Source organism: Remersonia thermophila, chromosome 1 (genome assembly GCF_042764415.1).
Source record: "Remersonia thermophila strain ATCC 22073 chromosome 1, whole genome shotgun sequence".
Classification (NCBI taxonomy): domain Eukaryota; kingdom Fungi; phylum Ascomycota; class Sordariomycetes; order Sordariales; family Chaetomiaceae; genus Remersonia; species Remersonia thermophila.
The window spans coordinates 1,282,323-1,304,746 of NC_092217.1; the positions used below are offsets into that span (position 1 = coordinate 1,282,323).

The 22,424-nt window shown below is 61.8% G+C and overlaps 7 protein-coding genes across 7 annotated transcripts; 3 read left to right on the forward strand and 4 right to left on the reverse strand.

Moving 5' to 3' along the window:
* Positions 1 to 104: 104 nt before the first annotated feature.
* VTJ83DRAFT_376 (uncharacterized protein) lies at positions 105 to 2,595 on the reverse strand (the record flags this gene model as incomplete). Its single annotated transcript, XM_071010173.1, has 2 exons — positions 105 to 1,595; positions 1,651 to 2,595. 2 exons carry the CDS (start codon positions 2,593 to 2,595, stop codon positions 105 to 107), a joined length of 2,436 nt encoding a protein of 811 aa, XP_070869729.1.
* Positions 2,596 to 4,185: 1,590 nt separating this feature from the next.
* On the forward strand, positions 4,186 to 6,483 carry VTJ83DRAFT_377 (uncharacterized protein; the record flags this gene model as incomplete). The annotated part of the gene is made up of 5 exons (XM_071010184.1): positions 4,186 to 4,195; positions 4,333 to 4,357; positions 4,646 to 4,724; positions 4,781 to 6,386; positions 6,446 to 6,483. 5 exons carry the CDS (start codon positions 4,186 to 4,188, stop codon positions 6,481 to 6,483), a joined length of 1,758 nt encoding a protein of 585 aa, XP_070869730.1.
* A 983-nt stretch (positions 6,484 to 7,466) lies between these two features.
* VTJ83DRAFT_378 (uncharacterized protein) lies at positions 7,467 to 9,941 on the reverse strand (the record flags this gene model as incomplete). Its single annotated transcript, XM_071010195.1, has 3 exons — positions 7,467 to 7,629; positions 7,692 to 9,189; positions 9,416 to 9,941. 3 exons carry the CDS (start codon positions 9,939 to 9,941, stop codon positions 7,467 to 7,469), a joined length of 2,187 nt encoding a protein of 728 aa, XP_070869731.1.
* Positions 9,942 to 13,654: 3,713 nt separating this feature from the next.
* VTJ83DRAFT_379 (uncharacterized protein) lies at positions 13,655 to 15,626 on the forward strand (the record flags this gene model as incomplete). The annotated part of the gene is made up of 5 exons (XM_071010206.1): positions 13,655 to 13,794; positions 13,902 to 14,501; positions 14,585 to 14,872; positions 14,973 to 15,316; positions 15,472 to 15,626. 5 exons carry the CDS (start codon positions 13,655 to 13,657, stop codon positions 15,624 to 15,626), a joined length of 1,527 nt encoding a protein of 508 aa, XP_070869732.1.
* A 749-nt stretch (positions 15,627 to 16,375) lies between these two features.
* Positions 16,376 to 17,129, reverse strand: VTJ83DRAFT_380 (uncharacterized protein; the record flags this gene model as incomplete). The annotated part of the gene is made up of 3 exons (XM_071010218.1): positions 16,376 to 16,728; positions 16,900 to 16,917; positions 16,988 to 17,129. 3 exons carry the CDS (start codon positions 17,127 to 17,129, stop codon positions 16,376 to 16,378), a joined length of 513 nt encoding a protein of 170 aa, XP_070869733.1.
* An 851-nt stretch (positions 17,130 to 17,980) lies between these two features.
* VTJ83DRAFT_381 (uncharacterized protein) lies at positions 17,981 to 20,120 on the forward strand (the record flags this gene model as incomplete). Its single annotated transcript, XM_071010229.1, has 3 exons — positions 17,981 to 18,117; positions 18,189 to 18,626; positions 18,707 to 20,120. 3 exons carry the CDS (start codon positions 17,981 to 17,983, stop codon positions 20,118 to 20,120), a joined length of 1,989 nt encoding a protein of 662 aa, XP_070869734.1.
* Positions 20,121 to 20,407: 287 nt separating this feature from the next.
* On the reverse strand, positions 20,408 to 22,259 carry VTJ83DRAFT_382 (uncharacterized protein; the record flags this gene model as incomplete). Its single annotated transcript, XM_071010240.1, has 2 exons — positions 20,408 to 22,137; positions 22,217 to 22,259. The coding sequence occupies 2 exons, from the start codon at positions 22,257 to 22,259 to the stop codon at positions 20,408 to 20,410; spliced, it is 1,773 nt and encodes a 590-aa protein (XP_070869735.1).
* Positions 22,260 to 22,424: the final 165 nt, after the last annotated feature.

Below are 22,424 nucleotides of genomic sequence, written 5' to 3' on the forward strand. Positions count from 1 at the left end.
TTGGTGATCTGCAACATGTGCATGCACATGTACAGGATGACAACTATCAGCATAGTACCATAGCCCCCCCCCCCCCCCTTCCTTTGATTTCACCCTTTGCCTGCTCACCATCCATACCTGTGCCTGTCCCCCTTGTCGTCGTTATCTTCATCGATTGGTGTCGGATCACAGAACGTCAGGTCACCGCCGTCCTCGTTATCCACCATCCGGATCCCAACGGCGTCTTCATCGCTGTCGTAGAGGCCCCATTCATCGTCAAACCCACCCGTGTTGCGCAAGGACTGCGGCGCAACGGGATTGGATGTATCCGGTGTTGTCACCGAGGGGATTGCGTCCCGAGCCGGGTCGGTGGGCCGGTCGGCCGGGATGGGAAGGATTGTGCAAGAGTTTGCTCCAGGCGCGGCTTTGGGTGGTTGGTCGAGGGTTGTGCGATGAGGTTGGAGTTGGGGTTGGGAAGAAGATGGCGGGATCGGCTCGGACACGGAGAGGGCGGACATGTCCAAGTCGAGGCCCAAAAGGTCCTCTTGACGAGAGCGCATGGCCGATGTCGTGGGGGGTTTCGCAGAAAGTGCTGGTTCTGGCAGCTGCTGTCCGCCAACCTGAGACTTGGGCTGCTTGAGCGCCTGCGAGCGGTCGCCGATCGGCGGTCCCGAGACGTCCGGGCCAGCCAAGTCAATCAGGCTGCCATTGTCGTTATCCAAGTCTTCCAGGCAAAGACCGTCTTCACCATCTTCGCCAGGCCGGATCGGCCCATCAGCACCCTTCGCGACAGGAATGCCGCACTGAGCGAGAATCTGCGGCAGCACCTCGGCGTAGCGCATATGGCCCTGAACTTTGTCGCTGAGGTTGAGATTGAAGACGCCGTCGACGTCACGGATTTCCTGCAACCCAGCAACGCCGAGCTGGACCGAGGTGGCGCGGTAGAGGAAGGCGAGCAGGTAGTCGTTTTCGGAGTAGACGTTGACCAGGTTGCCCGAGACCACAGCGCGCATGGTTTCCCAATGCTGGCGGTTGGACGGCACGGGAGCGCCGACGAAGACGACATTGTCCACCAAGCCGAAGGCGCGGCGCTCGGCGAGCGAGCGGAGGCATGAGTAGACGACGCGGGCGCCGAGCGAATACCCGACGAGGGTTACCGGGCGCTCGCCCTGGACCTTGTTGATGAGCGCGTCGGCGAGGATCTCGCCGGCCTTTTCGGAGCGGTTCTTGGCCAGGCTGAAGGGATTGTCGACAACGGACGCTATCGACAGGAGGTAGGCGGGCCAGAGGGCGGACCAAAGCGTGGCCAGCACGGTCCGCTTGAGGATTTCCACTTTGACGGTGTTCCAAGCGTACGACGAGACCAAGGCTCGCAGCGACTTGCCAAGGCCCAGGAGGCTGTCCGTCTCATATTGAAGGGCAAAGACCTCGGAGTCGTCAGCCAGAGAGCGCCATGGCTTGGCGACGTCGTCTTTGGTGTCTAGCCAGCCGTTGATGCCAATGGTGATGCGAAGGCGTCTGTCGCTGGCTCTGGACGGTCTAGTTCCCGATTCATCCTTCAGGGGGATGAAGGCAAAGTCCTCCACCTCCCTGGCGTATTGGTCGATCACCTCTCCCTGGATGCTTTGTTAGCCAACAAGGCCTAGGCCGGGCTGGAGATGGAGAGCGTACCGTCATCTTGGCGCCCAAGGCACCAAACAAGGTGCCCACGAGAGCGCCATTCATCCAGAAGATACCTAGAAACGACGCAACGCCTCCTAAACCCACCGACCCCATGAGACCGCCAATGGCACCGGCCACGACGGGGGCGGCCAAACCCCCCGTGACCCCGATGATAGCGGCGCCTGCCACCGAGGCCAGGCCGACCTTCCATAACCGGTTCGCCTGGTTTTGTTGTCTCCGCCTCTGAGCCTCGGCCTCGGCCGACATGGTGGCCTGCTGCTGGCTCGCGGCTTGGGAGGAGCGCTCGATGAGCGACACGGCGATCTCGGCCTCCTCGCCGTTCAGCACGGCCAAGGGCAGCTCTAGGGATGAGGCAAGATACGCAGCCATGGCGCGCGAATGGGCCGAGTAGTGGCCCGTCGACAGAAGCATCAGAAGAACGCAGCTCAGGGTCTCCCGACGATCGAGCTCGGGGATGCCTGCGAGTCGCGTAGGGACAGGAGGCCAGTATGACTGGAAGAGGGCAACGGCCTCGCGGGCCTCGTCGCTGTCGCTGCCACCGTCACGACCCTGAGCTTGGGCCACCCGCGCGGTCCGCCTGCGACGCTCCTCGACGATCATGACATTGTCAAGAGTAGCCAGGAGATCCTTGAACTTGGCGAGGACATCGGTACTCCAGGCGTCAAAATAGGCGAGGGCGGCAGCACGGAGCTTCCTTCTGGCCGGGTCCGACTGGAGAAGCATGTCTGGCTCGGTGACGACGATGCTGTTTTCGGCGGAGGGGTCGATGAAGAGGGCTGATTTAGCAGCAGGCGATGTCGTTTCGGGCTCGTGAAGCTCGAGACGAGAGCGCATGTGGGAGGCGATGTCAACCAGCAGGGTGTACAGGGCTCTGCGGCGGGCAGGGTTGAGCACGGCGAGCACCTGGCGAGGTTCACTCGCGAGGGGCGCCATGGTTGTGGTAGCCGCCTGAGAGGATGGCTAGGTGGAGGTGGCTAGGTACCTAGGTACTGGTGGTTATGGCGGGTGCCGCTTAGGTGGTCTATGGCGGGAGCTGTCTGCTGGGTCGGGTTTTTATCAATGTCAAGGGACCATGGATTGGGGGGCTTCTCCATCGTGAAGTACGTTGGCAGCAACTGCAAGCGCCAGAACCTGGAAGGCGGGCAATGTACCTGGTAAGAGAATGAGGCTGTACTCAGGTACCACCCCAAGGCACATGCACATGCACGCCAAGTGGAGAGATGGGATAGGAGTTCTTGGTGACAGCGGGAGCGGAGAGACAACCTAGCGGACCGACTAACAGATTTCGACGGGAGCGTGTTGGGCTTTTTCAGAGAACTTGCAGCCAGGCGGCCCAGTTCCTGGATCAACGTTCCCCTGGCTTCTCGGCGAGGTCCTTCCCTCGCGGTTGATGTCTTGGTGGTTGCCTGGTAAGAGGGTTAGGTTCTTCCGGGTTGAAACTAAAGGAAGGAAGCAACAGAGTCCGAGGTCCGTGAGCGGGTTTCCATGTGTTTGGAGGACCTGGGCCGGGAGGCTTTTTGGTTGATCTCTTCACCCCACATGCGGGCGGCTCGGATGAAATACCATCTGGTAGGTACCCAGCGGACCTTCCAGTAGAGCGGGTAGCGTATTAGGTCATGGAAGTAGCTTGCCACAGTTTGGGAATCGTTGGTGTCATGAGCGCTTCATCGCACCTGCAATTCAACGTTAATTAGTCCCCAATGGTCCGGGTTGCTGCAGTACTGGGTTCTAGGTTGACCATTGGGCAGACACGCAGATGTTAGCGTAACTTCCATGACCTAGCACTCTTGACGATTCCCGCCCCAGGTGCCTGCCTACCTACCGGTAAGTGGTAGGAACCGGAAGGCTTGTTCAACGTCATGGTTGCCTTCCCGTCTGGCCCGTGTATGAAATCCCTGGTACCGTCCATTCAGTACCTCACCCACCCACCGTGCCTTAGCGAGGTTCAGCTGAACAAATCCGAACACATACTCCTTCACCGTGCTACACTGTCCTCGCCATTTCCATCCCCGGAACAAAGCCAATGTTCCATGCCGTCCTACCACGACGCGTACCAGAATCAAAGGCCTTGCCTCGTACACCATCGACGGGCCGTTGCGCAGAGACCACGCCCTTCCCGTCTTGCACGCCCTCGGGGGATGTTGGCGTTGCGTCCGCGACGCCCTGTTTCATGGAGAGATACAGTGTGGCCCGCCCGGTTTCTTCAGCTTCACGACGCAACGCGAGCAACTCCCAAGCTCGCGGGAACTGTCCTCTTGGCGCACGGAGACCGAGTTCCTCCCCCAACAAGGCCCCACGCCTCTGTTCCCACTGTCTCCGAGTCCCTCAACGTTAAAGTTAGCGGGCGCCCCTGCAACCACCCTGCACCCTGCACTCTGCACCGTCACCACCATCCTTAGGTCTCTTGATCTCGCAATCCCTTTCGGCCCCTCGCGGCTTGCCGGATCCCGACGTGACACCTGCCAGCGCCATGCCCCTGGGCTATCGCTAGACGGGCCTCGGTCGGCGTATGCTCCATCGACAATGTCCTTGTGTGAGTCCGCCCGCTCTCCCGTCTCCCGGGGGCCAACTCTCGGCCCGTCGCGTGGTTCCCGCCCGATGTCTCGAGCCAAGCTCCGCGCCAAGCCCGGGGAAACGCGGTCGACTGAACCCCCCGCTGACGACTCACAGATCTGGATGAGATCCGCAATGTCATGTATGTACCAAAGATTGTCCGCTGGCTTTCTCCCATCTTCTGCCTGCTGCCGTTGCTGGCCCGATTCGCTGAGAGAAGGGGGATTTCCGTCGACGGTGATGTGCCTCGCCGATCACCCCACGAACCCCCCTCTCTCCCTCCCCCCAAAATCCCCCTCATCCAGCTTCCCCTCTAACCCTCTCTGCCCCTTGTCATGCAGGCATTCATTCCCTGCTTTTTCGTAACTTGTACCACCATGGCTTAATGAATTGTTTCATTCTCAGTGCCCGCGACTAATCGTGCGCCCAGTCTTTTGTTCAGCAACCCATCGTGGAAAGGCGTGGGTACCGTCGCCAGCACCGTCGTCAGGAACATCACGGCCCTTTCGGTAGGCCACACGCTCGGTACTCTTCCGTCATCGACTTGTCTGCTGACCGCCGACAGGGCGACGTGGCCTACTCGGCAAGGTTTTCCAGCAATACCACGGTGCTATCGTCGAGCTACGCAGCGCAGGGCATCATCAGCGGCCTGCTCTACGTTCCCGACCTCCCGGACGGCCACTCGTGCACCGTGGAGACAGCATCGTACATCCCGCACACCGTGACCCGCCAGTCCAACCTGCCCCCCACCAACTACCATCTGATAGCCCTCGCCCCCTGGGTGAACGGCCGATGCTCCAACGCCTATTTAGACGCCGCTCGCACGGCTCCGGTGCGCGCCTTTCTGTTCTACCAGCCAGGAACTCGGGCAAACGCACCGCCCCCTGCGCACTCGGAGCAATGGCATATCCAGGACAGCAACGCTTGGATGACCCGCACCGCCTTCCCCGTCTTTGCCGTTTCGGCGGCGGTCGGCGAGGTCATGATGCAGCACTCCAGCCTGTACTCGGGGAACCTTACCGACGTGCCCTACGGCGACAACATCATCTCGCAGCTGACTGGCGACCCGGAGGACTATGTCCGCATATGGACCGAGCTGACCATCGGGACGATACCCACCGGCTTCGCCACCTGGGCTTACGTCCTCATCATCCTAGGCCTGCTTCTCGCCGTAGTCGCCTCCACCTCGGGGCTGATGCATCTCGTCCAGGCCTGGCGCCGTGCCAGCCTGCGCCGTCGCGTCATCGCCGGCGACGTGAACCTGGAAGCCATGGGCATCCGACGCCTCACCATTCCCATGGTCCATATCGGAACCTTCCCTTTATTTACCTATTGTTACGAACCCGAAACTGGCGGCTTGACACGATCGCCACGGCCACCAAGGTCCCCCCGATCCACCAGGACCAGCCGGCACAGCATCAGCCGCGCACCCACCGGGGCGAATGAAGCCAATGCTAGCCGCGACACCTTACACAGCCGGCCCTCTTTCTCCGAGCCGCACCCGGTCCCGGCCAGCAGCAACAGCGCCACCAGCTTCCAACCAGCCTGCGAGATCTGCCTCGAGCTTTTTGTGAACCGCGAGACCATCATTCGCGAGCTGCCATGCGGCCACATCTTCCACCCAGAGTGCATCGACTCGTTCCTCAGCGAGGCCAGCTCGCTCTGCCCCGTCTGCAAAGCCAGCATGCTCCCGCCGGGGTACTGCCCGCGGATCACCAACGATATGGTGCGCCGGGAGCGTGCCATTCGCCGGCTCCGTGGGAGGGTCGACGATGAGGAGGCTGGCTATATTACGGATGATGAAGAAACGAATAACGGAAGACATGAAATCACCGGGAAGAACCCCGGAAATGACAGCCGCGACGCCCAACCCCCCCTTACCTGGTGGATTCCTCAAGCCAGAAGCGCGCTGTTTGGTGGTTTCAGAAAACATGATTCACACCAACAGCCGCCGCCGCCGCCGCCGCCGTCACCACCACCATCAGCACCCTTGACGGAGTCGAAAGAAACGCAACCTGAAGCTGCAGGCCACCAGACACGGACCCTAGAATCCGGCATCCAAGGAGAAGATGGAGAAGGCGGAGAACAGAGAGGTGCGCTGCGTCGAGAACGCATGCTTGAGCTCGCCGGACCTGAGCCCGCTCCATCTGAGCGGGGAGGCACGAGTCGATGTAAGTCAGGCCTTGCCTTGATTCGAGCAATAAGCCACAGGGACTGATAACATGTCTAGGGAAAAGGATACGAATGAGGGTATTTCCAGGCTTTTAAACTTCCTCCTTGAGTGTCTCGGCAGGAACCTCGCTGCTTCGATAGAACAACACATTTGGACCGGGAAGATCTTGTTTGGGGCTGCTGGGTTTTGGATCTTTGGCGTTTATGAATGCAAACGATACCCCTACCGAAGGCTTTGGATTCTGGGATGTTAGGACATTGGGTTGCATGGGATATCCGGCGAAGGTAATCAAAAATGATAATGGTTCTCACGAGAGGCGTCGAAACCAAGCACTTGACGATATTATTGTCCACCTGCTCCAAACATCGTTCGGCTAAGTCCTCGGAACTTCATGAAGCCTACAGCCATCTGAACGCCTCATCACGCCCGAGGAAAGGTGCCCTGGTGGCCTTGGTCAACCGCCGTCTCAAGACTGCGTAAGTTCACCAAACCGCAACCGAGCACCCATCATTCAACTGCAAACCTCGAAAAAAGGGCAGAGAGGAAGACAAAGAAAAAAAAAAAAAAGAAATCACGCCCGGCTCGACTCAGAAACATGGACATTTGAGAAGAAGCCATCATCATTCCAGCTAAGCATGGGCTTGCCCGCCCCCTTTACGGCCAGAACACCACCAACGCCTCGATAAGGTCCCCTCCGAGCCCATGTGATATTACACAACAGCAACCCGTCTCCCTCTTCCCGGCCCCCTCTCCCGAGAATGTCCCATACCCTGTGCGTGAGGAGCAACCCCCCACCCCAACCCCACCCGCTTCCAGCAAGGAGAAGAGGAGAGCAAAGCCTACCCCCCTCCCTGACCACCCGAACAGAGCCAAATAGCGACAACAACGAACAGCAAGTCGAAAAGAAAGAGATTCTCCTTTCCTGCCCCCCCCCCCCCCCCCCTTGGCCGGCCCGAGGCCGCTCGCTTCCCCTCCGCACACACACCATCCACCACCGTTTCCCCCCTCCCTCTTCTCAAGACCAAGGGAAGGGTTGGAAAAAAAAAGACGAAATAATAATAATAATAAAAAGAAAAGCTTACAATTCCTCCTCCACCTCTTCCTCCTCCCACGCTTCCTTCTCCTTCTTGATCAGCTCGGCCATCTCGGCCGGCTGAAAGATGCTGCTCCCCTCGTCGCTCGCCCGGGGGCACTTGGTCAGGCCTTCATCGTCAAACACGGTGCCGATGCTATCGATCCACCTGCGCCGCCTCTCCATGAGCGTCCTCGTCAGGTCCCCGATGCCCGGCCTCGCCAGGCCGACGCCGCCCGCGCCCGCGCGGCCACGGCGGCCGCGGCGGCGGCGGCTGCGGCGGCCGCGGCGGCGCTTTGTCCGGGGCGGGACTTCTTGGGCTTCTTGCCCATGGTGCGGGTCCGCTTGAGGTAGGCGGCGTTGACCTGGGAGTCGAGGTCCTCGAGGATGGTCTGGTACTCCTGGAAGGCCATGCGCTCCTTGACGAGCTCCGTGAGGCGGGCCTTGCGGGCGCCGTTGATGAGGACCTGCTCGCGCAGGCGGGCCTGGAGGAGGCGGAGGCGGGCGGCGACCTCGTCGTCTTCGTGGGCGTCGTAGTCGGCGGGGTCCGGGCCGAGGGCGGGCGCGGCGGCGGCGGCGGCGGCGGCCGAGGGGTTGGCCTGCGAGCTGCCCGAGGAGGGCCCGGTCCCGTTGGCGGTGGCGGCGCCGTTGGCGGCGGCGGCGGCGGCGGCGGCTCCGTTGGCCGAGGCGTCCTGGTGCGGGAGGAGAGGCAGGAAGCCGATGTGGCGGAGCTCCTGCTTGATGCGCTCGTCGACCTGGTGGTAGTCGAGCTTGGGGTGGGTGGCCTTTTTCCAGGCTTCGGTGTTAGACTCGGGCATAAAGGTGGCGGGCGGGAGGGATTGCGGGGCGGAGCCGGGCTGGTCCGCGTTGGACGGGGTGCCGTGGTGGGTGCCGTTCACGCCGTTCGTTTGGGAGGGCGGGTGGTCGCCGAAGCTGAAGTCGAAGGCGGCGGCCTCGTTGTCGCCCGCGGCGCCGTTGGCGCCGGACTTGGCGTCTTCGGCGGGGGGAGCGCGGTGCTCTGGCCTCATGGCCTGGAGGAGACGCGAGAGCAGCGGGCCGACCGAGAGCTTATCGGTCTCGGCGACTTCGTCGTCCATGTTCTCGATGCTGCCGCGCGGCTGGTTCGGCGGCAGACGGTCGCGGCCGGGCGGCGACGAGTCGATGGCCATGGCGCCGTCCTCCTCGGCCCAGATTTCCGTGTAGTGCTTCTTGCCGCGCCTGGGAATCACAAAGGGCGTCACGCGATCGCCGCGCTCGCGCAGGAAGGCCAGGTCCTCCTCGGTGAACGGGCGGAAATACGGCTCGATGTAAGAGCTAAAGGTGGAGAAGCTGATTTGGTTGTTGGGTTTGGAGTTGCTGAAGTCCTTGTCCGGGGGGTCGCCGGCGATGAGGTGCGCCAGATCGCTCTTTGGGTAGCAGGCGACCGAGTAGATCTCTTTGATTTCGTCCTCGGTCATACCCGGCGTCACCGGCCGGATCTCGTAGACGGTGGGATCGGGGAAGGTGGATGGGTCGTCGCCGAAGGTGTTGGCCTGCGGGCGGGCGGGCGGCGGCGGGGCGCCGTCGTCGTCGGAGCTCGAGTCCTCGTCCTTGGCCTCGACCTTGGCCTTGTCGTCGGCGTCCATGTTGTTTGGCGAGCGGGGTTCGACGGGGGATAGCGACGAGCTCGCCGTGTCGTTGTCGCGCGCTAGCTTTCTTGATTTGGCGTCGCGGAGAGGCGACGAGCGTTCTGGAGGTGCAGCAGAGATTGGGGTTAGCCGTCAGCACGCAGCGGGGGGCGGCTTTGATCCAAAGGAAGCCTCTCGGCGACGGGCTGATTGGCGCCGCACAAGGTCGTTCCCAGGTGCGCGTCAAGCGCACAAGATGCAACGACCAGCGCACGCCCGACGGAAACAACAAAGCAAGACAGAACCCCGACGCCAACGATGCGCCACGCGACCGCCTCGCTGACTCACCTGTGCTCCCGGCTTGAGGCGCCAGCGAGTCTGTGCCCTTTCGCTTCTTCTTGTTGGCCTTCCTGTCGCCGTCATCGGCCTCGCGCTGCCTCCGCTCCTCGTCGCGTCCGCGCTCGAGGGCCAGCTCGTCCAGGCGCTGGCGGCGGGTCTGGGCGAGCAGGCGCATGCCGCGGTCGCAGCAGGTGCCTCGCTTGTCGATGACATCGGCGAGACGCTGCAGGCGGGAGAGCAGGCCGTCGAGGCTCTTGGCGTCGGGGATCAGGGAGCTGGCGGCGGGCGGGTCGACCACGTCCTCGAAGGCGATGTCGCGGAAGACGTCAAAGCGCAGCTCGACCGTCTCCGTCTCGACCGTCTCGAAGGGGGGCAGGCTGGCCGAGGGGGCGGCGGGAGCGGGCGTGTTGTTGCGGCTGCGCGACGGCTGCTGCTGCATCTGCGTCTGGGGCGACAGCGAGTGCTGGGCGTGCTGGCGAACGGATGCGGCGCCCCCCTTCTTCCCGGTGCCCTTTTGACTCGACCCGGGGGCCATCGTGGGGGCTCGGTCCTGGGACGGAGCTTGGATCAGCTCCCCCGCCGCGTTGTCGCGAGTGATCAACCGCGCGGGTACGAGAGTCGGCGACGACGGCGGGCGATGCCTGAGGGGGTGTGTCCGCGTCCTCGCTGTCGGGGGTTGGTGCGCGCTGGTTGGTATGCGACGCGTGATGGTTGGAACCAAGCTGAGAGGTTGAGTTTGGATCGTCCAAGCCAAGCCGCCCCGTTTCCCGCTCGTGGATCAACGTCAGGTCAGGTCACATCCAAGAACTGGCCGCCCCCCTGTCCGGCTTGGCATCCGCCTCGTGCCACACTACTACTGCGTATTATACTAACTAACTACGCAGTACTGCGTAAACTATACTGTGTAACAAACAGGTCCTCGGGGGCCCGCCCGGGGGATGGCGGGGATGGGAGCCCGCTAAACCGGATTGGGTTGCCGGTCTTGGCGTTCGTGGTAGGAGCCCGTCCACGAGGTGTCCCTATGACTTCCAGCTTCCGGACATCTTTTGGTGTTTTCGAGGTTCTGGAACGGAAAGAATGGTAATCCTTCAAGCTAGAGGGGACCAGAGGAAGCCCGAGGTTGGACGGGGACAAGAGAGGGACAAGGAGAATAGAGCTCCCGAGCGGAGAAACGACACGGCTCTCTCTCTGTATGACCTCGTGTCATATGGAATGACCTTACAGCGAGGTCACCCTCAGGACCAACTCCGCCCTCTCCGCCGCCCCCATCAAGCGGCTACTTTTGACGAGAGCTTCCCTCCTATGCTCGTCGAGTACTAGTAGGTGCCTTGAGCACCTGTAGCGTTGCTTCTCGCGTCATACGTGCTGTGTGTCCCGTAGGGGGGACCCGTCCAAGCCAATCTGGTTGGCCCCCTGCTCAAGCAATAGCCAGCGGCCTCATGACGACAGTCTCTGAGGAGCGTCAGAGCTTGTTGGCTCCTCCAACCAACTACGACAGCGCTAACGTTATTATCTCGGGTTTCGCCCTTCACTGACCGGAGTCCTGCCCGGCTCGCCCCCCTCCCGACATGACGCCCGTTGGCTCTTGACGGGTCCGCCCGCCTCTGCACCCTGACCAGCATTGCCAGACAGTCCTCCACAAGGCCTAGACCTGAATGGCCCCCATTTCGGCCCACCTCGTGAGGCTCCACTGCTCTACTGCTTCTGCCTTTGCTCCAACACGGTGTTCTCCCGAGAGCGCCGGAGCCCTCTGCCCGACGATCTGCGGCCGCTCGCTTCCACACGGAGACACCCGTTGAGCTCCGTTATCGGCGGCCAAGATGATCGGTTCCGCAGGGTTAAGCAACTTCTCTGCCTGGCAGGAATGAAATATCGATGGAGACTGCTGTCGACGTCAAGAAAGAGGCTGGAGATTCTCTCGGTGTCTTCTTTGGCCAAGGGGTTGCAACCGTCCTTGATCTTTGACAAATCACAGGGCATCTAACGGACAAATGAAAGAAAAAAAGGAAAACAAGAAACGAAAAGGAGAGAAATTATCCTACCTTGAGTTGGGGAAGGTCGGGGGGTGGGGGGGAAGGCGATTTCTCAGCGCAACGGTCAACGTCTGTCCACCCCCCCCCCCCCCCCAAGTAGGTGTTACAAGTGAGAGTCGAACTCACCGCCTCGCCGTCGTTCGTCACCCGATCCGCGACTTTGGGTTGGCAACGACCAGCCCGAAACTTGCTTCGGTATCCCGTCCCGTCCCAGGCCCGTCGCTGTGTTTCAAGCATCTCCTGGGAACGTCGCACAAGCACATAAATCGATGGTTTTGGGGGGGGGGGGGGGGGAAAGCAACCTGCCTACTCGGGGAGAAGAGCGGCGCTCCCGGGCGCGGGAGCGTGTTGTGGTTCGTCTCAGACCGTTGCTCGCCTACCTACACCATGCGGTGGCTCGAGGTGACCGATCCTTTCCAGAGATACGGTAGCATGCACCCCTTGCATGGACTGTAACGTTGACCTGCATTTTTGGCTCTCGTCGACTGGAGGGTCTCCGTCACGTTGACTGAGACATTCATTTGGCTTTCAGCTTCGTATCAACTGCCTCGTGGAATTGTCGTTTCACGTCGACAAGGCTGTAGGGCCCATACGGCGGGCGAGCGTTGACCATTGGGAATCGAGCCTGCTCACCACAGCACCTGAATGCGGGCCACGCCCTCGACCAGACCTGGCAACCTGCCAGGGGAAAGGGGATCCAAGAGATGCCGACAAGGACAACGCATGTGCGTGCGTGCCTGCCTATCCTCTGATGCAGCACCTCTACATGCCCGGCTTGGTTTCTCATTCGTCTCCATCACGGCGGGCGCGCACAGCGATGGCTGGGGGATTCCGAGACCCGCACGGAACGGTCCGGACGGCTCCCACGCCGGGGGTGGGTGGACGGCGACGCTGAAACGAGCCGACGAAAGCTGATGTGAAACCCGGCCCGGGTTCCCGCCTGCTGCCCGCACGCACAGGATGCGACTAACGAGTCGACGTCAGACGCTCTCCCTCCCATGGGAGTCCTCAACCGGACTTTTCAAAATCCTTCAGCTGGTGCATATTCCCCGTTCCCTGTCCCCCCCCCCCCCGCTCCGCCCCTGGTCCGCACCGCCGCAGCTAGGGCCACGCTCTTGGGGTCGCACACAAGCCCTGACTGGATCCGCCCGTCGGGCCGCCGAGGGTGGTCCTAAACTGTCCTTCCGCATGCGTGTTCAGGAGGGCTGGGCGGCCAAAGGCAGGAGGGTCGCCCCGCCAGCCGAGGGAACCGTTGTGGCTTGGGAGGCTGGACGGAGCGCGGCTGATTGGTTGGCCCAGGGTACGTACGTTGGCTCGACCGGTCCGATCTTGATGACCTATTGGCTTGGTGATCCCTGACACGGCTTTGGGAAGCAGACGCGCCCCACATGCCATCACCGCGGCAGGACGCTGGACGCGCTACGTAGGACTTGGGTAGCCAGCGGCCTGCCAGCACAAGACATCCCCCGCATAGCAAGCGACCCTTTGTTGGACCCAAGAAAGAGCATCGTTTTGTTAGGTGTTTCACGGGGATCTGCAAAGTTCTGGGCTGACCAGGATCCATCAAGCAACAAGTTCCCGTCGCGAACCTCTTTCTTCCCGCAAGACCCGTGGTCGGCTGCGATGCAGCGGGAGGGCGGCAGCTCAGCCAATCAAGGAGCACGATAGGCGCAGCAAGCGCGTCGGCCAACGGGCTGATCCGTAGGGCTGCAAGGATGCGTGGGCTGCCGCCCGCTGAAATGGGTTTAGCCCGTAAGCCTCCCTCCCTCCCCTGACCCCTGCTGCCATCCCCAGAGGCCTGAGGCGATGCTTTTGCCAGGCACCTCGGGGTTACTCAGGACATGCACGCATGTGTTTGACATGTTCGGAGGGCTCCCTCACTTGGGTGCGTGAGCCATGGGCAGAGTATAAACGCAAGATGCAGGCCACCACCGGTCGCGCTATGGAAGCCAAGGTTTCTCGTAATTATTATCGGGTAGCGTATTTGTGATCCTGCTATTGCATCGCGGGACTGGGTTGACGGTGGGCTATGTGGATGCTGCTACCTATCCTCCACTGTCCTCGATACCGTGCCTGACCTCCCGATCTCTACCTATCTTGCATCCTTTCGGCGGCCCAGAGCGCTCCTGATCTACCCACGGACCCTGCTCGGCCCCTCACAGCCAGGTCACCTCCAGCTTCGGGCCGCATCCTCGGCCCCTCCCCGGCGAAGAGCATGCGCAGGCTCTCTTCATCAACAGCCTCGTCTCCGCCCGCATCCCCTCAGCAGGAGGCCCCCAAGCCGAGGGTCTGTCTCGAGTGCAAGCGTCGCAAGCGAGGATGCGACAGAAAGTTTCCTTGCGGTTCATGCGTCCAGTATGTCACTCTCCGTCTTCCCCGTCTCGGGGCTTGGTTCCACCTCGGCCCGGCCTGCCACCGCGCCAAAGGGGCTAACCTATCCCGCCTTGCTCGTTCCGTTGCAGATTCGGCAAGCACTGCAAGTATAGAGACCCGGGGGACCCCACCGACGCCGGCCTGTACGAGCCCGTCTTCCGAGCCAAGGACATCAACTCGGTGGCCATCGGGACCCTCCTGGACATCTTCGCCAACCGCCGGCGCGTTCTCGAGGCTGTCGCCGAGTACTTTGCTGGCGTCCACGCCTGGTTCCCCATCGTTGACCGTTCCCGGGTGGAACAGGAGCTCGAAGAATCCTGGGGCAACCTGCCGGCGGAAACCAGCGTGCTGGTTCTCTGCATGACCCTCATCGCTCGCCCGCCCGCGCCGCAGTCGAACAAGGGCATCCACGATGCCGTGTACCACACCGTCAAGGGCGTGCTCAGCACCGTCCAGAGCACCGTCGCCCTGTCGATCCCGCTGCTCCAGAGCGAGCTCCTCCTCGCCCTGTACGAGTTTGCCCAGAACAAGCCGCTGCACGCCTACCTGTCCGTGGGCCGGTGCCTCCACATGACGAGGGTGCTCGGGTGGCACGAGCAAGCCTTCTGGTGCCTCGGCGGCGATATTGCCAAGGCCAAAGAGCTGAAGCGTTGCTCTCTTCTTTGGTGGGCTCTGGTATACGTTGACTGGTACGGAGAAAGAAAACGCCCAATCTGTTTTTTTTTTCTTTTTTTGACTCGACCACCGCGGTGGCTGACTTCTCACCATGCAGCCTCCTAAACGTTGGATACCAAGACCAGACGCTCCCGATGCACACCATGGGCCTCGCCATCTTCCCGGCGGTGCCCCTTCCGGCCACCTTTGACGACTATCTGTCTCGATACGGGGTCCAAGATCCCGCCGGCGCCGTCTCCTTCCCCGAGGCGAGCTCCGCGCTCTCCCTGATCAACGCGCTCCAGTATCTTTCCAACCCCGCCCTGTCCGGGCACGACCCGAGAGCTCTCTCGGAGCAGATCCTGCCTCACGCGCAGCAGCCGAGCGGCGGCGCCGGGGCCATCATGTAGGTCTCCAACCCCGTCGCCACCTCCCTGCCCCCGGCCTCTTGGAACGACCTGTTCTCCTCCGCGTCCTAACGCACCCTTCCGCTCGCCCCTCTCTAGCGCCCTCCTGAAGCTCAACTCGGCCGACCTCCTCGGCAGCATCCACCTCAGCTCCCCGGCTTGGTCCCTGGACGCCCACCACACCCAGGCCCACGCCGCGCACGTCATCGCGTCCGCCATCGCCCGCGTCCACGCCAAGGCGTCCGAGATGATCGAGCGCCCGGAGGCCCGGCTGCTTCTCGAGCGCGGCGCCCTCGAGCCGTGCTGGGGCTTCGCCATGTGCTACGCCTCGCAGCTGCTGCTCTCGCACGCCGACGGCGCGCTGCTCGACCCGATGTGGCTCGCCAAGGTCACGAGCATGCGTGCGGCGCTGGAGAAGGTCTCCAAGAGGTGGAGGATTGCAGGTACGTTTTGCGTCTTTCTCTCTCTCTCTCTTTTTTTCTTGGTCTTTTTTCTTTCTTTTAGTACCCGTATCGGAGATGGGAGATGGGATCTGGGGACCCAGAGAGCAAGGAGCAGGGAGAATGGAAAAGGCTGACGTTTTGTAATGAAACATCAGAACGATACTGCGCAACCGTCCAGACGGCGCTTGATAACAAGCACGGCGAGGTCGCGAGGCCGGCTACTTCGTCGTCGGCGGCCGTCTCGCCCCAGGCTTCGCTCCCCTTTGACCCCCCGGTGAATTACCCTTTTGCACGGCGGACGAGCGCCTGAAGTCGCGATGGCACCACGATAGCAGGCCGTGTACACCACGGTAAATCGCCTGCGAATTGATGTGTTATATGGGGGGTGACGAATCACCACCGGCGTTTGGCAGGGGGCTTTTTTCTTTTTTTCGTTGCATCAGGAGGAACGAGGAACGTATGGCGTTTCGGGGGGGGGGAGATAGGGCTCTCAAAACGCAGTCAGTTTTTCTTTGGATATGTTGGTGGGTTTCTGTCCCATGGATGTCGAGACGGCGACGTGGTTTTCTTTTCCGACTTTACGCACTTTCCACTCTCTTCTGCATTGATACCTTGGGGGATCCTCCAAGTTAGGGGCAGAGGGTCCAAGGAGAGGAGAAAAAGGGGGGGCATTGGCCCTTGGTCGATAACTGCGGATAAGAAGACCGCTAATAATGAAACACTGCCGTTGAACGGCCCATCTCCATCGACCCGAGCCATCCATGATTCGTCAAGTACAACCCGCAGAGAGACACCAGAAACCGAGTTCAACATTTCATATCCCACAAAACACGGAAACCCTTTGTGTAGTGCTTGGTGCCTGGGGTTAGCCCCCCTTTTCGAGCCTTAAGAGACAAGACAGCCGACACATGCAATCCGCCCCGCAAACCATCCAACCTACACCCAAAACGAGCTTATCGTCTAGGTAGACAGACACGGCCTTGGCCTATTCTCACAGTCTTTTTCACCTCCCTTCCCGTCTCTCCTCGCTCCATCTCCTTCCCCCTCTCCGCGTCAAGCTCACGCCTTCCAGACCCTCTTGATCGCCTCGGTAACGCCCACGTCGTTGGTCTCAAACTCGTACAGCGCCAGGCCGACGATGGCGGTGGCGGCGTTGAGGCCCCAGATCAAGGCCTTGCGCGCGCGAGGGGTGCGGTACTGCGGGACGTAGTCGACAATGATGTTCTGGAAGCCCGTGTGCGAGTGGATCAGGATGGTGGCGCACAGCAGCGCGTCGAGGGTCGGGTTGAGCGAGCCGGCCGCGAAGGGGGCGACGGTCAGGGGAACCAGGGAGGCGGCCACGAGGCGGTCGAAGGTCCAGTGGTAGGACCCGTGGGACGGCGAGGGAGGAGGCACGCGGGCGGCGTCGTTGACTGCGGGCGGGGTAGAGGGGGTTGGTTAGCGCATCATGGTGCTGCTGGAGGGCATGGCTATGCATAGGGTGCCAAAGGTGACGGGGGTGGGAGCTAAGCCGGGCGTGAGAGGGAAGCAGAAGGGGGGTCGAGCGAGGGGTGCGAAGGTCGCTGGAAAAGGGCTCATCGTACCTGTGCCCTCAATCTTCTCTGTAGACAGCTGGTTAGTTTTCCGAGCACTGCAAGCACGACGGCCAGGGAGCGGGACGGGGTGACGCACGAGGAAGAGGAGGGAGGAGGCTCCGCTTCGCGGTGGTGTGGAAAGCGGCGGCGCGGGCGGCGTTGGCGATGAGGCTCGGGGAGGACGCCGGCCGGGCCGCGGCGACCTGGCGCAGCAGGGAGGAACGGGCAATCGAGGCCATGGCGGTGGTCGGGGTCAATTGGTTCGGCCGGGCTTCGGGTTGCTGCGTAAGGTTGTCCTTGTTTTTTCTCTTTCCGGAGGAACAGCTCGTATGGCGGCAACGACGGCTACGACAACGACAACGGACAACGAACCAAGGACGGAGGACGGAGGATGGCACAACGGAGAGGGCGGCGAAAATGGTGCCGGAGCGGCGCGACGGAGTTCCTCGGCAATCGGGAGCTGGTTCTGGCCAATGACCGTTGAGCGGATGTCAGCCAGAAGCCCATTCCGGGGAGCTCCCCCCACATGGGCAACCCGATGCCCCAGGGTTAGGGTTTCTGTTGCTGGAGCGCATGTGTTCTAGTTGCGACCAGGGTTGTGTCTTGGCATTCCAACGTTTCCCGAAAATTTGGAAACCATACCAAGCCGAACCTCTAATATCTCGAATTATATCCCCGCGACGTAGACGAACCCCCTCCCCCCCCTCTCCCTCTCCCTCTCGCTCCTCTCCCTGCCCCGACATCGGGCGAACACCGGGTCAATTCGACAAAGACGACCGCAACGACGTCGACGAAGAGGCAGCCCGCCAAACGCCCACGGCTGCACTTGCATGTGAGGATGCCAGCGAGGGAACCAACATCCCTAGCATAGCTTCGTCAGGATTTCCCAGGCGTCATGGCGTCCTCCATGGCGCTCCTTGTCGGACGGGGGGGACCCGTCTGCCGAAGCTGCAGGGTCGCCGCGATGGCACACCATTACCTCGCGAGGGGGCCTCCACGACGGTCTGTCGTCGTAGCCAAGAACATACCGCCGGATGTATTCAACGAAATATCACCGAGAACGCTCGTCAAGCTGGCCCAGAAACGCCGCATGCCGCAAAAGTCGGTCGCGAAGCAGATATTGGCCAGGTCATCGTGGGAGAGGCGCGCAGAAGAGATCCTGCAGGGGAAGCGGTATAACCTATGGGACCTGCTCGAAGAACGAGGCTTTGTCAAGGACACGGCGGGGTACGTCGCTGCACGGGGAGCCACACGCGCAGAGAGAGCCATGGAGACACCTCTGACACGACTGCTGCCAGTTCGAGAGACATCATACGCGAAATCCTGCGCACCAGGCGCATCGGCGCCTATGTCGGCGTGGACCCTACCGCTCCCTCGATGCACGTCGGCCACCTCCTCCCGCTCATGGCCCTGTTCTGGATGTACATGCACGGCTACGGGGCCTACACCCTCCTCGGCGGCTCGACGGTCAAGATCGGGGACCCCACGGACCGCATCAAGGACCGCGACCCCATCGACAAGGCCGACCTGGCCATGAACGTCACCAAGATCCATTACCAGATGAAGAACCTTTGGCTCAACGTTGAAGAGCAGGCCAGGCGCTTCGGCTACGAAAAGGAATGGGCCTGGAAGCGAGGCGTCGTGAACAACAATGCGTGGTGGAACAAGATGCCCATGCTAGAGGTGCTGAAGCGCGCCGGCAGCTTGCGCGTCGCCGAAATGATGACCCGCGACACGTGAGCACCATCCCCCCCTCCCTTTCCCCCCTTGGCTCCCTCACGCCGGCTTCGGCTGACTCTTGACGTCCCGCTTGCAGCGTCAAGCGAAAGATGACGGAAGGAAACGGCGTGTCGTTTGCCGAGTTTAGCTACCCCATTCTGCAGGGCTGGGACTGGTGGGAGCTCCTCAGACAGCGCCAGGTCCAGATGCAAATCGGCGGCTCGGACCAGTACGGCAACATCGTCACCGGCGTCGACATCATCAAGGCCATCATTGACAGCGAGCCGGACCCCGCAGAAAGGAAACGGCGCGGCCCGAGGAACCTGCTGGACGACCCGGTCGGCTTCACCGTGCCGCTGTTGACCGACTCGTCCGGCGCCAAGTTCGGCAAGAGTGCCGGCAACGCGGTGTGGCTCGACAAGTTCTTGACGTCCAGCTTTGACCTGTACGGCTACTTTGTGCGCCGGCCCGACGCCGACGTCGAGCAGCTGCTCAAGCTCTTCACGTTCCTCCCGTTGTCCGAAATCGCCGACATCATGGCCAAGCAGGCCGAGGATCCTGGCAAGCGCGTCGCCCACCACCGCCTCGCCTACGAGGTGGTGACCCTGGTGCACAGCGAGAAGGATGCCAAAGACGCCCAGCAGCAGCACCAGATGATGTACAACAAGGACTCCACCGTCGTCATCCCGCCGCCGACCCAGACCACGACGGCGGAGACGGACGTGCCCGTCACCCCGGTCTCGGCGGTGATCACCCACCAGAACGCGCCGAAGCCCGACATCAAGCTCCCGCGCTCGCTCATCTTTGGGAAGTCGATCGGGCGCATCCTCTACGCGGCGGGGCTGTGCGAGAGCGCCACGGCGGGCCACCGGATCGCCGTCCAGAAGGGGGCCTACATCGGCGGGGTGTACAGCGACGGGCACGGCTCGTCCATGAACGCGGCCCAGGTCACCTGGACGCCCATCAAGCTGTGGTTCCCGCAGGAGACGCAGCGCTATCTCATCGACGACAGGCTGCTCCTGCTGCGCAGGGGCAAGCACAACGTGCGCATCATCGAGGTGGTCTCGGACGAGGAGTACGCGTGGCTCGGGCTCACGTACCCGGGCCAGCCCGGCACCGGCCGCCTGCGCGTCCTCCGCGAGATGCTCAAGGCGCTCAAGTCTGGCAAGACCAAGCCAGACGAGGTGAAGCGCATCCTGGCGGAGGAGGAGGAAAAGGAGAAGAAGGAGGAAGAGGAGGAGAGGAAGAAGGCGTCCCGCAACGGGGGCTTTATCTTGTTCCCCAAGGAGAAGTCCCCGGAGGTGACGTCGCTGGAGAAGCAGCTCAAGAAGCTGCTGAGCCGGGCCGAGAAGGAGGCCAAGGACCAGGAGGCCAAGGACCAGGAGGACAAGGACCAGGAGGCCGAGGACCAGGAGGACAAGGACCAGGAGGACAAGGACAAGGAGGACAAGGACAAGGAGGACAAGGACAAGGAGGACAAGAACAAGGAGGAGGGAGAGGCTTCGTTTTGATGGGGATTGAGACCACCGTCCTCACTCACCCCAGGTGGCCAAGATGCCGCGTCCGATGCCGGTGCTTGTACTGTATAACCACGCAATGGCCGCCGCTTTGGCTTTCCCTTGAGCTGCCGCAGGCCGCTTGCTGTACAATAAAATTCCCCCATAGATCTCGCCGTGACGCAGTAGATACCTCCCTATCATGTTTCAATTAAAAAAAAGAAAAAGTCAAAGTAACCCCGCCCTTTGCCCTCCCTCGCATCGTCCTTGTCTTCTCTCTCTCTCTCTTTCTCCCTGCCACGTTAGCGATACAAAACCGTCAAATCCCCCGCCGGCGCCTTGAAGCTCTTCAACCGCTCCATGATCTCCCCGTCCGTCAGGTCCTGCTCCGTAATGATCTGATCAAACGACGCGATCCCGTCGGTGTACTTTTGCAGCGGATCGCCGCCCTCCTTGAGCGGCCTCGCCTGGCCGGTCGCCAACGCGGCCAGGTACTGCTTGGACACAACGTGCTTGTGCACGCGGTACAGGCATCCCTTGATGACGCCGAACTGGACGAAGCGGCGCACGTCGATCAGGCGCAGCACGTCGAGGCCGGACTCCATGTGGCCCCGCAGCCACTCGGCCACCGACTTGCCGTAGCAAAAGGTGGTCATGAGCTTGATGAGGGTGTAGTTGGAGACGCGGGGGTGGCGGTGGTGGTGGTGCTGGTGGTGCTGGTGCGGGCCGTGTTCGTCCTCGGCGCCGGCGTCGCGGTGGCCGTGTTCGCCGCTGCGTCGGCCGTGGTGCCGCAGCGTGGAGCTGCCATCGGTGCTGTTGTCGTCGTTATCATCATCATCATCGTCGTCGTCGTCGTCATCTTCGTCCGAGTCCGAGTTCGAGTTCGAGTTTGAGTCCGACTCCGACTCCGACTTCCCAGAGCCGCGACCCCTTTCGCCCCCGCCGGGGCCATACTCCCCGCCGCCACCACCACCACCGCCGCCTCGTCTCCTCCTTCGCCCCGGCCCGGGCCCGATGCAAACGTAGTTTGCGCATTCGTCCACCATGCCGCCCACGTTGGCCACGAAGTCGTGGATCCCCGGCCGCGGCGCGTAGCACGCGCCGAAGAAGAACATGTCGAGCAGCAGGATGGTGTCGTAGTAGAGCAGGTGTCGGAGGGCGAGCTGGCAGAGCTCGAGCGACACGTCCGCGCGGGCCGCGATCCGCCGCACGTCCGAGACGCCGTCGATGTGGGCGATGACGCGCTGCAGCGTCAGGTCCCAGGTCGGGTCGACGACGTCGGCGAACTTCATCTTGGCGACGGGGACGTGCCAGCCCTTGACCTCGGGAGGCGGCGTCGGGTGGTGGGGGAAGAGCTTCATGTTGATGGCGTTGGCGTCGTCGACGGGGATCATGCACTCGCCGTAGTTGTTGAGGTCCTCGCGGATGATCTCGAGGAGGGAGGCGATGGGACGGCGGGTAAGGTGGCTGTCGTTTCCATTGCTGCCGGTGCCGGTGCCGGTGCCGCTGGTAGCGGCGGCGGCAGCAGCGGTGGTGGTGATAGTGGTGGTGGTGGTGTTGGCGACGGGTTTGATGTTGGGAGGAGGAGGAGCAGGAGAAGCAGGAGGAGCAGCGGCCGTGGTGTCATCCCCGCCGCCCTGCTCGTTCTCGTCCACCGTCTTGAGCAAGTTGCGTAGGTACGAATCCTGGCTGCTCAGGTACCCGCTTTGCTTCTCCATTTCCGCAAACGTCGCCGCGAGCCGGCGGACGACTTGTTCGTAAGGGACCTGGTCGGCATCCGTCTCAACGACGAGGCCAAAGTTGAAGATGAACTCGTTGCGAAAGTAGCGCTCCTCGTTTTTGATCTCGACGGGGAAGCAGAGCACGCAATACTTGCCGTCCGGATCGGTGACGGTGATGTAGCGGTTGCGAAAGACTTGGCTTGGGATGATGTAGTTTTGTAAGCGTTTGAAGTCGACGAGGGGTTCCTTGGAGCAGCCGGGCTCGGGAACGATGCAGCCCGGCGGGCTCTGGGCCACTATCCTAGTGCCCTCTGTTTAAAAGAAAAAATGTAAGTATGGTGTTGAGACGGGAGATTGAATGCGACAAGAAACGAGACGAGGAGATCCAACCTTGCCCGGTGAAGAAGCGGGCGTAGAAGATGCCCTGGATCATTGTGAGAGCCGAGCAATGGTGTTCACATTCTATCTACCGCCTCGAGAGGAGAACAGGAAGGGAAAAATGAAGACGAGAGGGGATTCTTGAAGGCAACGTATCGATTCATACACACGCCGTCTTAAAGCCTGGTATGCATCGTAATGGTGTGGCCGTGGTTGAGGA